The 13204-nt window shown below is 40.4% G+C and overlaps 1 protein-coding gene across 7 annotated transcripts in view; it reads left to right on the top strand.

The window, feature by feature from the left end:
• The window catches only part of ABCG2 (ATP binding cassette subfamily G member 2 (JR blood group)), a 142316-nt gene that overhangs the window by 100802 nt on the left and 28310 nt on the right, over positions 1 to 13204 (top strand). For all 7 annotated transcript variants that reach the window (XM_054485309.2, XM_063663878.1, XM_063663876.1 and 4 more), the window contains 4 exons: positions 785 to 844; positions 1501 to 1615; positions 2200 to 2352; positions 11634 to 11791. In XM_054485309.2, the coding sequence (XP_054341284.1) occupies positions 785 to 844; positions 1501 to 1615; positions 2200 to 2352; positions 11634 to 11791 (486 nt within the window). The remainder of the gene's footprint in view (positions 1 to 784; positions 845 to 1500; positions 1616 to 2199; positions 2353 to 11633; positions 11792 to 13204) is intronic.

Below are 13204 nucleotides of genomic sequence, written 5' to 3'. Positions count from 1 at the left end.
TTGAGGATATATCTTTTACTTTTCTAAATGGATTAAGGCTTTTGTTTCTTTCGGTCATGTTTTCTTTTTATCCTGAAGTGCTTTATCCCAGCCTCGATTTCTACTTAGATGTTTCTTGGGCTGATTAGATTTTAGCAGTGAGAATACTTCTACCAGTATTCCACAAATTAGCCACTTATTAATTGTGTAGAATTTGACTAGGTAGCAAATGTGACCACTTGAAGATACAGTACTGATCATCAAACAGTACTCAGAACACGCCATGTATTTCATTTCACACTGTGTTAAGAGCAGTAAGTGTAACAGAGATGTTTCACAAGAATCTGTTAGTTATTTCAAGGAACGTTAAATGTTGAATGTCATTTTCCAGAAAATATAAATGGGTTAAAGAATAAGTGAGAGGAATTTAGAGGAATCTATGACATTTTTCTTGTAGGACTTGACCAGTGATTAACATCCATTATATATTACACATCAAATCAACAATCTTTTTTTTTTTTTCTTTAAGTAGAGACAGTGTCTCCCTATGTTGCCCAGGCTGGTCTCAAACTCCTGGCCTCAGGCAGTCCTTCCACTTTGGTCTCCCAGAGTGCTGGGATTACAGGCCTGAGCCACCATGCATGACCTGTTTTGTTTGTTTGTTTGTTTTCTTTAAGAGTTGGTTTGTGCTTGTTTTCTATTTGTAATTTCATCAACCTTCATTGAGTATATTCAGTGCATACCCTAAATTAATAGAACCTGACTTAAAATGGAATAGTAAATCAGTCTGTTTTCGTGTTTACAGTGGGATCATGAAACCTGGTCTCAACGCCATCCTGGGACCCACAGGTGGAGGCAAATCTTCGTGAGTATAAGAGAGTATAAGTAAGCGTTTTCTGTGCACTTTTAATGTGCTTTTAAAATCCACTTTTTTTGTGTGCAAGCAGGTATTTATTGAGCATTTGCAATGCATGTCAGGTCTGGTTCTAGGTGCTGCGGATAACTGTAGTTGTGTGGTTTTTTCCCAAAGACCAGATAGTCTTATTAGGTTAGCTTTACTAATAGGACTTGATAAGGTGATTGATATGTAGCCGTTGACCATGTTATCAGCTAATAGGGAGGAAAAAGAATGGGAGAATATTAAAAGTAGGGAAAGGGAGCAGAAGATGTAAGTAAAGGCATGAGTCTTAGATAAGAGAGCACATTGCCTGTGTTAGTACCTCCAAGGTCAGATAGCTGGAAGGGCCATTTGGGAGATCTGTACTTGATCAGCCAATGGTGTCTTGCTTTATGTTTTGGGGCTTTATTGTAATGTACAATGAAAAGAGAAAGATGAGAATTTTTAAAGGCATAATTTTAGTTAAACCATAGAATTTCTTGACCAGTTAATTTTCTAACTAAAGCAGAATTTGGATTCAAAGTAGCCATGAGATATATAGCGTGTGTTGGAGGTAAAAAACCCCACAACATATACATTCTCTTATAGGTTATTAGACCCACAACATATATGTCCTCTTATAGGTTATTAGATGTCTTAGCTGCAAGGAAAGATCCAAGTGGATTATCTGGAGATGTTTTGATAAATGGAGCACCGCGACCTGCCAATTTCAAATGTAATTCAGGTTACGTGGTACAAGTAAGTATTAGTGGGTTTGCATTTTCTGTTTCCTCTGTTTCTATATGGGTAAGCGCTTTGGCTGATAGTTCAGTGTGCTTCCAATTGATTATGTGACATGGTCCTAGAGCTGACGTTCTTTACAGCAGCTTTTCTTAATTTCTCATAGACGCTTATGTGAAAAGGCAGGGAGAATCTGGAATGTGGCCCTTGTAAGGACAGTGATACCAATTCTAGTTTTTGTATCATTCCTAAAAGATACTACTGTTATCTTTTTTTGCCTTTCCTTCACCTTTCTTTTCCCCTAGCTTAGAAAGATATTTTGGCAAATCCTTGTATGAAGCAGTTTGGAAATGTCTGCTGGTAGTTAACATAATTACTTGCATTCTATTTGGGTGTACAGATAGGGGGTGAAAAATGATTGTAGCAGGCTTTGCAGACATCTATGGAGTTAACTGTCATTTGCAGAACTGCAGGTTCATCATTAGCTAGAACTTTACCTTAATTATGTTATCTTTGTGGATTATGTTATGTATACTAAACAGTCATGGTCTTAGAAAAGACTCATTATTATTATGTCTCATTAAAATGCGATTTGCCTTAAGGATGATGTTGTGATGGGCACTCTGACGGTGAGAGAAAACTTACAGTTCTCAGCAGCTCTTCGGCTTCCAACAACTATGAAGAATCATGAAAAAAATGAAAGGATTAACAGGGTCATTCAAGAGTTAGGTCTGGATAAAGTGGCAGACTCCAAGGTAATGTGGAAAAATTGAAAGCATCATGAGTAGCATAAGTAGGACCTCCCCTGTGTGGATAAAATTACTCTGATTCAGAAGTTTCCTGTAATGTGTGTAGTCAAAAATGGTTGCTTTCCATAACAATGAGAAAAGCGGCTTGTTATATAACATGAATGTGGAAATTAACCTGGAAAAAAAATCTTCACATTGGTTGAATTCTGCACCTGAAGTGAGGCAATGTGGTGTTGTATGTGAAAGTGTTCATCACCTGGCCTTTCCTTATGCTCCTCCCCCACCTCATGGTTTAAGTCACGTCTCATTCCGTGTCTGCACTAACTTTCCTTCTTCCTCTTTTTTCTCTTCCTCCTTTTAGTCACTCTTCCTCCAAGGGACTTTGTTCCATTGCTATTGAGGTATATTTCTGGGATTGATAAGTGGTGAGAGTCCAAGGATTCTTGCTATGTATCAGCAGTCCCCAACTTTTGGCACCAGGGACCAGTTTTGTGGAAGACAGTTTTTCTGTGGACCACAGTAGGGGGGATGGTTTTGGGATAATTCAAGTGCATTACATTTATTGTACACTTTATTTCTATTATTATTTCATTGTAATATATAATGAAATAATTATACAACTCATCATAATATGGAATCAGTGGGAGCCCTAAGCTTGTTTTCCTGCAACTAGATGGTCCCATTTGGGGGTGATGGGAAACAGTGACACATCATCAGGCATTAGATTCTCATAAGGAACACACAATTTAGATCCCTTGTACGTGCAGTTCACAATAGGGTTCATGCTCCTATGAGAATCTAATGCCGCCACTGACCTGACAGGTGGAGCTCAGGCAGTAATGCAAGCATTGGGGAGCGGCTGTAAATACCGATGAAGCTTTGCTCACTTGCCAGCTGTGCATCCTGGTTCCCCAGGAGTTGGGGACCCCTGCTCTATGTGTTTCAGTTTCCTATAATTTGACTTCCAAAATTATATTTGGTCAAATTAGGATTTATTTCTCATTTGTGTAGTGTCTGTTTTTTTTTATAGCCTTTCTTTTGATAGTTTTGTCTCTCATTCCCTCCCTTCTTCTCTGCCTCTTTTTCTTCTGCCAAATGTTTACAGACTTTTGTATGCTAAGCTGTCTTTTAGGTTCCAGAGATAGAATTGTGGGGAAGAGAGACAAAGTAACTCCTCCTCTTGTGGGTTGGAGAGGATCGTGAAGAAAAAAATGAGATGAATGAATGAACTTTACAATTGATTAATAGGTATGGAAGATTTGCTGAGAAGATATTTGAAGCTTTGGGTGAAAATGAGCTTTTTGCATGTAATGGCTATAGTGTAATCCCCTGTGATATCCCTTACTTAGAAGCAATGAAGAATGAGATGTTCTAATGGTCTATACTTCATATTATGCTTTCTGACAGTCCTTTCTGTTCAGGGTGTTTTACTGTATTTTGTTTGGAAGAGTAACTCTGAGATGCCACCATTCACTACTTATTTCTGCTTTATGAGTGACTGGGTTTTCTTTGCTTTGGTTCTGTTTGATTTTATCTTTCCAGTAAGGTGGTTTGTTCCACTCTGTTCTTTACCTTCAGGCAGCCATTGCCCTATGTTGCTTGTTAGGATTTCTAGGGAAAATAGACTGTGAAGGCACAGCTATTGACTTCCTAGTTTATTTATCTAAATTATTGAAGCAATACATTTAAAATATTTTACTTTTTGTGAAATTTTAAACATAACAGAAATGTAGAGTGAATTGTCTGGTTACTATAGTAATTATATGGTTATAGTATAATTAATATAATAATGAGACAATTAATATCATTTACATAGATTTCCCAGTTATTAACCTTAGGTATATATGGGGTCAATTTGGGGAGCCTCATGGTAATTGAAAAGGTGTTAATATCGTATGAGAGAAAGTGAACTTTCCTAGCTGCAGAGCCCATGCTCTTACTGTAAGTCCACCTGGAGGCTGGGAGGGGAGAGAGTGTTAGAAGGCTAATAATTATAGTTGTGTTCACATTTTCTTCTCCTGACTTTATCTCCCTTTTTAGACTGTGATTTCACCATGTCACCTATCTTTTAGCATTCTGAACTTCAAACTAAATATTTGACTTGGTGAAGAACAAACTGTTAAAAGCAGGTGTTTTTTAAAAAAATTTTATCTTTCATTCAAGTTCTGGGATACATGTGCAGAACGTGCAGGTTTGTTACATATGTATACATGTGCTATGGTGGTTTGCTGCACCCTTCAACCCGTTATCTACATTAGGTATTTCTCCTAATGCTATCTCATCCCTAGCCCCTGACACCCTGACAGGCCCCAGTGTGTGATATTCCGCTCCCTGTGTCCATGTGTTCTCATTGTTCAACTCCCACTTATGAGTGAGAACATGCGGTGTTTCGTTTTCTGTTCCTGTGTTAGTTTGCTGAGAATGATGGTTTCCAGCTTCATCCATGTCCCTGCAAAGGACATGAACTCATTCTTTTTTATGGCTGCATAGTATTCCGTGGTGTATGTATGCCACATTTTCTTTATCCAGTCTATCATTGTGGGCGTTTGGGTTGGTTCCAAGTCTTGCTATTGTGAATCGTGCTGCAATAAATACATGTGTGCATGTGTCTTTATAGTAGAATGATTTATAATCCTTTGGGTATATACCCAGTAATGGGATTGCTGGGTCAAATGGTATTTCTGGTTCTAGATCCTTGAGGAATTGCCACACTGTCTTGCACAATGGTTGAACTAATTTACACTCCCATCAACAGTGTAAAAGCATTCTTATTTCTCCACATCCTCTCCAGCATCTGTTGTTTCCTGACTTTTTAATGATCACTATTCTAACTGGCGTGAGATGGTATCTCATTGTGGTTTTGATTTGCATTTCTCGAATGACCAGTGATGATGAAGTTTTTTTCATATGTTTGTTGGCTACATAAATGTCTTCTTTTGAGAAGTGTCTGTTCATATCCTTTGCCCAATTTTTGATGGGGTTGTGTTTATCTCGTAAATTTGTTTAAGGTCTTTGTAGTTTCTGGATGTTAGCCCTTTGTCAGATGGATAGATTGCAAAAATTTTCTCCCATTCTGTAGGTTGCCTGTTCACTCTGAAGATAGCTTTTTTTTTTTTTTTTTTTTTTGCTGTGCAGAAGCTCTTTAGTTTAATTAGATCCCATTTGTCAATTTTGGCTTTTGTTGCAATTGCCTTCAGTGTTTTAGTCATGAAGTCTTTGCCCATGCCTATGTCCTGAAGGGTATTGCCTAGGTTTTCTTCCGGGTTTTTTACAGTTTTAGGTCTTACATTTAAGTCTTTAATCCATCTTGAGTTGAGGTGTAAGGAAGGGGTCCAGTTTCAGTTTTCTGCATATGGCTAGCCAGTTTTTCCAGCACCATTTATTAAATACGGAATCCTTTCCCCGTTGCTTGTTTTTGTCAGGTATGTCAAAGATCAGATGGTTGTAGATGTGTGGCATTATTTCTGAGGCCTCTGTTCTGTTCCATTGGTCTATATATCTGTTTTGGTACCAGTACCATGCTGTTTTGGCTACTGTAGCCTTGTAGTATAGTTTAAAGTCAGGTCACATGATGCCTCCAGCTTTGTTCTTTTTGCATAGGATTGTCTTGGCTATACAGGCTTTTTTTTTGGTTCCATATGAAATTTAAAGTAGTTTTTTCTAATTCTGTGAAGAAAGTTAATGGTAGCTTGATGGGGATAGCATTGAATCTCTATATTACTTTGGGCAGTATGGCCATTCTCATGATATTGATTCTTCCTATCCATGAGCATGAAATGTTTTTCCATTTGTTTGTGTCCTCTCTTATTTTGTTGAGCAGTGGTTTGTAGTTCTCCTTGAGGAGGTTTTTCACATCTTTTGTAAGTTGTATTCCTAGGTATTTTATTCTCTTTGTACCAATTGTGAATGGAAGTTCATGATTTGGCTCTCTGTTTGTCTATTATTGGTGTATAGGAATGCTTGTGATTTTTGCACATTGATTTTGTATCCTGAGACTTTGCTGAAGTTGCTTATCAGCTTAAGGAGATTTTGGGCTGAGACAAGGGGCTTATCTAAATATACAATCATGTTATCTGCAAACAGAGACAATTTGACTTCCTCTTTTCCTATTTGAATATGCTTTATTTCTTTCTCTTGCCTGATTGCCCTGGCCAGAACTTCCAATATTATGTTGAATAGGAGTGGTGAGAGAGGGCGTCCTTTTCTTGTGCCAGTTTTCAAAGGGAATGCTTCCAGCGTCTGCCCATTCAGTATGATATTGGCTGTGGGTTTGTCATAAATAGCTCTTTCTATTTTGAGATACATTCCATCAATACCTAGTTTATTGAGAGTTTTTAGCATGAAGGGGTGTTGAATTTTATCGAAGGCCTTACTGCATCTATTGAGATAATCATGTGGTTTTCATCATTTGTTCTATTTATGTGATGGATTACGTTTATTGATTTCTATATGTTGAAGCAGCCTTGCATCCCAGGGATGAAGCTGACTTGATCATGGTGGATAAGGTTTTTGATGTGCTGCTCGATTCAGTTTGCCAGTAGTTTATTGAGGATATTCACATTGATGTTGATCAGGGATATTGGCCTGAAATTTTCTTTTTTTGTTGTGTCTCTGCCAGGTTTTGGTATTAGAATGATGCTGGCCTCATAAAATGAGTTAGGAAGAAGTTCCTCTTTTTCTATTGTTTGGAATAGTTTCAGAAGGAATGGTACCAGCTCCTCTTCGTACCTCTGGTAGAATTCGGCTGTGAATCTGTCTGGTCCTGGACCTTTTTTGGTTGGTAGGGTATTAATTATTGCCTCAATTTCAGAACTTGCTATTGGTCTACTCAGTGATTCGACTTCTTCCTGGATTAGTCTTGGGAGGGTGTATGTGTCCAGGAAAATCCATTTCTTCTAGATTTTCTAGTTTATTTGTGTAGAGGTGTTTATAGTATTCTATGATGGTAGTTTGTATTTCTGTGGGATCAGTGATTGTATCCCCTTTATCATTATGTATTGTGTCTATTTGATTCTTCTCTCTTCTTTATTAGTCTAGCTTGTGGTCTATGTATTCTGTTAAACTTTTCAAAAAACCAGCCCTGGATTCATTGATTTGTTTGAAGAGTTTTTTCCTGTCTCTATCTCCTTCAGTTCTGCTCTGATCTTAGTTATTTCTTGTCTTCTGCTAGCTTTTGAACTTGTTTGCTATTGCTTCTCTAGTTCTTTTAATTGTGATGTTAGGGTGTCGATTTTACATCTTCCCCACTTTCTCCTGTGGGCATTTAGTGCTATAAATTTCCCTCTAAACACTGCTTTAGTTATGTCCCAGAGATTCTAGTACGTTGTGTCTTTGTTCTCATTGGTTTCAAAGAATTTATTTATTTCTGCCTTCATTTCATTATTTACCCAGTAGTCATTCAGGAGCAGGTTGTTCAGTTTCCATGTAGTTCTACAGTTTTTTTTTGTTTTGTTTTTTGTTTTTGAGACAGAGAGTCTCGCTCTGTTGCCCAGGCTGGAGTGCGATGGTGCAATCTCAGCTCACTGCAAGCTCCGCCTCCTGGGTTCATGCCATTCTACTGCCTCAGCCTCCCGAGTAGCTGGGACTACAGGCTCCCGCCACTCCGCCTGGCTAATTTTTTGTATTTTTAGTAGAGATGGTGTTTCACCGCGTTAGCCAGGATGGTCTTGATCTCCTGACCTCATGATCCGCCCACCTTGGCCTCCCAAAGTGCTGGGATTACAGGCGTGAGCCACCACGCCCAGCCATAGTTGTGCAGTTTTGAGTGAGTTTTTTTTTTTTTTGAGACAGAGTCTCGCTTTGTCGCCCAGGCTTGAATGCAGTGGTGCGATCTTAGCTCACTGCAAGTTCAGCCTCCCAGGTTCACGCCATTCTCCTGCCTCAGTCTCCGGAGTAGCTGGGACTACATGCGCCCGCCACCACGCCCAGCTAATTTTTTGTATTTTTAGTAGAGACGGGATTTCACAGTGTTAGCCAGGATGGTCTTGATCTCCTGACTTCATGATCCACCCGCCTCAGCCTTCCGAAGTGCTGGGATTACAGGCATGAGCCACCATGCCCGGCCTTGAGTGAGTTTCTTAATCCTGAGTTCTAATTTGATTGCACTGTGGTCTGACAGACTGTTGGTTATGATTTCCATTCTTTTGCATGTGATGAGGAGAGTTTTACTTCCAATTATGTGATAAATTTTAGAATAAGTGCTATGTGGTGCTGAGAAGAATGTATATTCTATTGCTTTGGGGTGGAGAGTTCTGTAGGTGTCTATTAGGTTCACTTGGTCCAGAGATGAGTTCAAGTCCTGAATATCCTTGTTAGTTTTCTATCTCGATGATCTGTCTAATATTGACAGTGGGGTGTTACAGTTTCCCACTATTTTTGTGTGGGAGTCTTAAGTCTCCTTGTAGGTCTCTAAGGACTTGCTTTATGAATCTGCGTGCTCCTGTATTGGGTGCATATAGATTTTAGATAGTTAGCTCTTCTTGTTGCATTGATCTCTTTACCATTATGTAATGCTCTTCTTTGTCTTTTTTGATCTTTGTTGGTTTAAAGTCTGTTTTATCAGAGACTGGGATTGCAACCCCTGCTTTTTTTTGCTTTCCATTTGCTTGGTAGATCTTCCTCCATCTCTTTATTTTGAGCCTATGTGTATCTTTCATGTGAGATGGGTCTCCTGAATACTGCACACCGATGGGTCTTGACTCTATCCAATTTGCTAGTCTGTGTCTTTTAACTGGGGCATTTAGCCCATTTACATTTCAGGTTAATATTGTTATGTGTGAATTTGATCCTGTCATTATGATGTTAGCTGGTTATTTTGCCCATTAATTGATGGAGTTTCTTCATAGTGTTGATGGTCTTTACAATTTGGTATGTTTTTGCAGTCACTGGTACCAGTTTTTCCTTTCTATATTTAGTGCTTCCTTGAGGAGCTCTTGAAAGGTAGGCCTGGTGGTGACAAAATCCCTCAGCACTTGCTTGTCTGTAAAGGAATTTATTTCTCCTTCACTTATGAAGTTTAGTTTGGCTGTATATGAAATTCTGGGTGAAAAATTCTTTTCTTTAAGAATTTTGAATATTGGTCCCCACTCTCTTCTGACTTATAGGGTTTCTGCAGAGAGATCTGCTGTTAGTCTGATGGGCTTCCCTTTGTTGGTAACACAACCTTTCTCTCTGGCTGCCCTTAACATTTTTTCCTTCATTTCAACCTTCATGAATCTGATGATTATGTGTCTTGGGGTTGTTCTTCTTGAGGAGTATCTCTGTGGTGTTCTCCGTGTTTCCTGAATTAGAATGTTGGCCCGTCTTGCTAGGTTGGGGAAGTTCTTCTGGATAATATCCTGAAGAGTGTTTTCCAACTTGGTTCCATTCTCCCTATCACTTTCAGGTACACCAATAAAACGTAGGTTTTGTCCTTTCACATAGTCCCATATTTCTTGGAGGCTTTGTTTGTTCCTTTTCATTCTTTTTTCTCTAATCTTGTCTTCACGCTTTATTTCACTAAGTTGATCTTCAATCTCTTATATCCTTTCTTCTGCTTGATCAATTCAGCTATTGATACTTGTGTTTGCTTCACGAAGTTCTCGTGCTGTGTTTTTCAGCTTCATCAGGTCATTTATGTTCTTCTCTAAACTGGTTATTCTAGTTAGCCATTCCTCTATCCTTTTTTCAGTGTTCTTAACTTCCTTGCATTGGGTTAGAATACGCACCTTTAGCTCAGAGGAGTTTGTTATTACCCACCTTCTGAAGCCTACTTCTGTCTATTCATCAAACTCATTCTCCATCCAGTTTTGTTCCCTTGCTGGCAAGGAGTTGTGATCCTTTGGAGGAGAAGAGGCATTCTGCCTTTTTTGCACAGGTTTTTCCTCATCTTCATGGATTTATCTACCTTTGGTCTTTGATGCTGGTGACCTTTGGATGGGGTTTTGGTGTGGATGTCCTTTTTGTTGATGTTGATGCTATTCCTTTCTGTTCGTTAGTTTTCCTTCTAACAGTCAGACCTCTCTGCTGCAGGTCTGCTGGAGTTTGCTGCAGGTCCACTCCAGACCCTGTTTGCCTGGGTATCACCAGCAGAGGCTGTAGAACAGCCAAGATATCCCAAAGATTGCTGCCTGTTTTTTTCCTCTGGAAGCTTTGTTCCCAGAGGGGCACCCACCAGATGCCAGCTGGAGCTCTCCTGTATGAAGTGTCTGTCGACCCCTGCTGGGAGGTGTCTCCCAATCAGGAGGCACAGGGGTCAAGGACCCACTTGAGGAGGCAATCTGTCCCTTAGCAGAGCTCTAGTGCTGTCCTGGGAGATTCACTGCTGTCTTCAGAGCCAGCAGGCAGGAACGTTTAAGTCTGCTGAAGCTGTGCCCACAGCCTCCTCTTACCTCAGCTGCTCTGTCCCAGGGAGGTGGGAGTTTTATTTATACATCCCTGACTGGGGCTGCTGCCTTTCTTTCAGAGATGCCCTGCATAGAGAGGAGGAATCTAGAGAGGCAGTCTGGCTACAGTGGCTTTGCCGAGCTGTGGTCAGCTCCACCCCGTTCGAATTTCCCAGTGGCTTTGTTTATACTGTGAGGGCCTACTCAAGCTTCAGTAATGGTGGACGCCCCTCCCCGCACCAAGCTCAAGCTTCCCAGGTTGACTTTAGACTGCTGTGCTGGCAGTAAGAATTTCAAGCCAGTGGATCTTAGCTTGCTGGGCTCTGTGGGGCTGGGATCCACTGAGCTAGGCTAGACCACTTGGCTCCCTGGCTTCAGCCCCTTTTCCAGGGGAGTGAACAGTTTTGTCTCGCTGGCATTCCAGGCACCACTGGGGTATGAAAAAAAAACTCCTGCAGCTATCTCAGTGTCTGCCCAAATGGCCACCCAGTTGTGTGCTTGAAACCCAGGGCCCTGGTGGTATAGGCACCCGTGGGAATCTTCTGGTCTGCGGGTTGTGAATACCATGGGAAAAGCACAGTATATGGGCCGGAATACTCCATCCCTCGTGGCACAGTCCCTCACGGCTTCCCTTGGCTAAGGGAGGGACTTCCCCCACCCCTTGTGCTTCCTGGGTGAGGCGTAGCCTCACCCAAGGAGGTGCTTTGTATCAGGCTTAGTTACTGACCAGCTGTGACCTGAACCTAAGTTTACTCATCTGATAAAAGAGATACTTACTTTTTCTACCAGGTATTCACTTATTTGCTGTTCAGAATAAATGAACTTAATGAGATAAAGTTCATTTAGGAGTTGGCACATGTTAGAAGCTCACCAAACGATAATGACTGGTTGTTATCATTGACAATTATAATATTTGTGACTTAGGTTGGAACTCAGTTTATCCGTGGTGTGTCTGGAGGAGAAAGAAAAAGGACTAGTATAGGAATGGAGCTTATCACTGATCCTTCCATCTTGTTCTTGGATGAGCCTACAACTGGCTTAGACTCAAGCACAGCAAATGCTGTCCTTTTGCTCCTGAAAAGGTAAATGCTATGGGAACATTATTCTTTACTTAATATCTTATCACTACTGTGTCCCAGATATTCTTGGGGCAGGGGATTCAGAAATGATCAAAATAATTTCTTCCTCTTCTGTTGGAGGGAAAGTCAGTTAACAAATGAAAAGCATTATCAAGAAAAACAAAGCAGGTAAGAATGTAGGGAAGGATGGCTGTGATGAGAGTGTAGGAGGGTTGGGCATGTTTTGCTGCTGTCTCTTTAGCTTCTTTACTCAATATCAACAGACACACACATACACATTTTTTTTCTCTCTCTGCTCTATAACACTGAACATTTTGTAGTTTTCTGAGTAGACCTTTTTATTTCACACCTTTTTCATCTTATTCTTCCACTTTCAGTACTTTTTCTTTTTCTTCTTAGCTTCCTCCTGTTGGGCCTTTTTTACTCTACTCGTATTATCTTCAGACTGGGTTGTGAATCTCCCATTTTGCTTATGAGGAATCCTTGGCTTCTTCTATTTCATATTGTACTGAAATTGTTGACCTACTGGCCTGATCCTCTTTGAGGCAGAATGTCTTTGTATACGCTGCTAGCATACAGTAGGTTCTTAGAAAATGTTAAAATTGAAGTGACTCTTCACATAAAATATTTTGAATAGTAACAGTTTTGAACAGTGATTTTGGCCCTTCTTCCACCTGTGTATTGTTATTATAATTATTACAAATATTATTACAATTCAAGGTGAGATTTGGGTGGGGACACATATCATTCTGCCCCTGGCCCCTCCCTCCCAAATCTCATGTCCTCACATTTTAAAATCAATCATGCCTTCCCAGCAGTCTCCCAAAGTCTTAACTCATTTCATCATTAACTCAGAAGTTCACATTCTAAAGTCTCATCTGAGATAGGGCAAGTTCCATCCACCTATGAGCCTGTAAAATCAAAAGCAAGTTAGTAACTTCCTAGATACAATAGGAGTACAGGCATTGGGTAAATACACCTGTTCCAAATGGGAGAAATTGGCCAAAATGAAGGGGCTACAGGTACCACGCAAGTCCAGAATCCAAAGGGGCAGTCAAATCTTAAAGCTCTGAAATTATCTTATTTGATTCCATATCTCACATCCAAGTCACACTGATGCAAGAGGTAGGCTCCCAGGGCCTTGGGAGGCTCTGGCCTTGTGGATTTGCAGGTACAGCCCCTCTTGTGGCTGCTTTCACAGGCTGGTATTGAGTGTCTGTGGCTTTTCCAGACGGACAGTTCAAGCTGTTGGTGGATATACCATTCTGGGGTCTTAAGGATGATGGCCCTCTTCTCACTACTCCACTAAGCAGTGCCCCAATGGGGGCCGTGTGTAGGGGCTCCCACCCCACAATTCCCATCTGCACTGCCCTAGCAGAGGTTCTCCATGAGGGCTCCACCCCTGAAGTTGACTTT

The sequence above is a fragment of the Pongo pygmaeus genome, chromosome 3 (assembly GCF_028885625.2).
Source record: "Pongo pygmaeus isolate AG05252 chromosome 3, NHGRI_mPonPyg2-v2.0_pri, whole genome shotgun sequence".
In the NCBI taxonomy this organism is placed as follows: domain Eukaryota; kingdom Metazoa; phylum Chordata; class Mammalia; order Primates; family Hominidae; genus Pongo; species Pongo pygmaeus.
The sequence above is the reverse complement of the archived record's forward strand: the minus strand, read 5'-3'. Positions and strand labels throughout refer to the sequence as shown.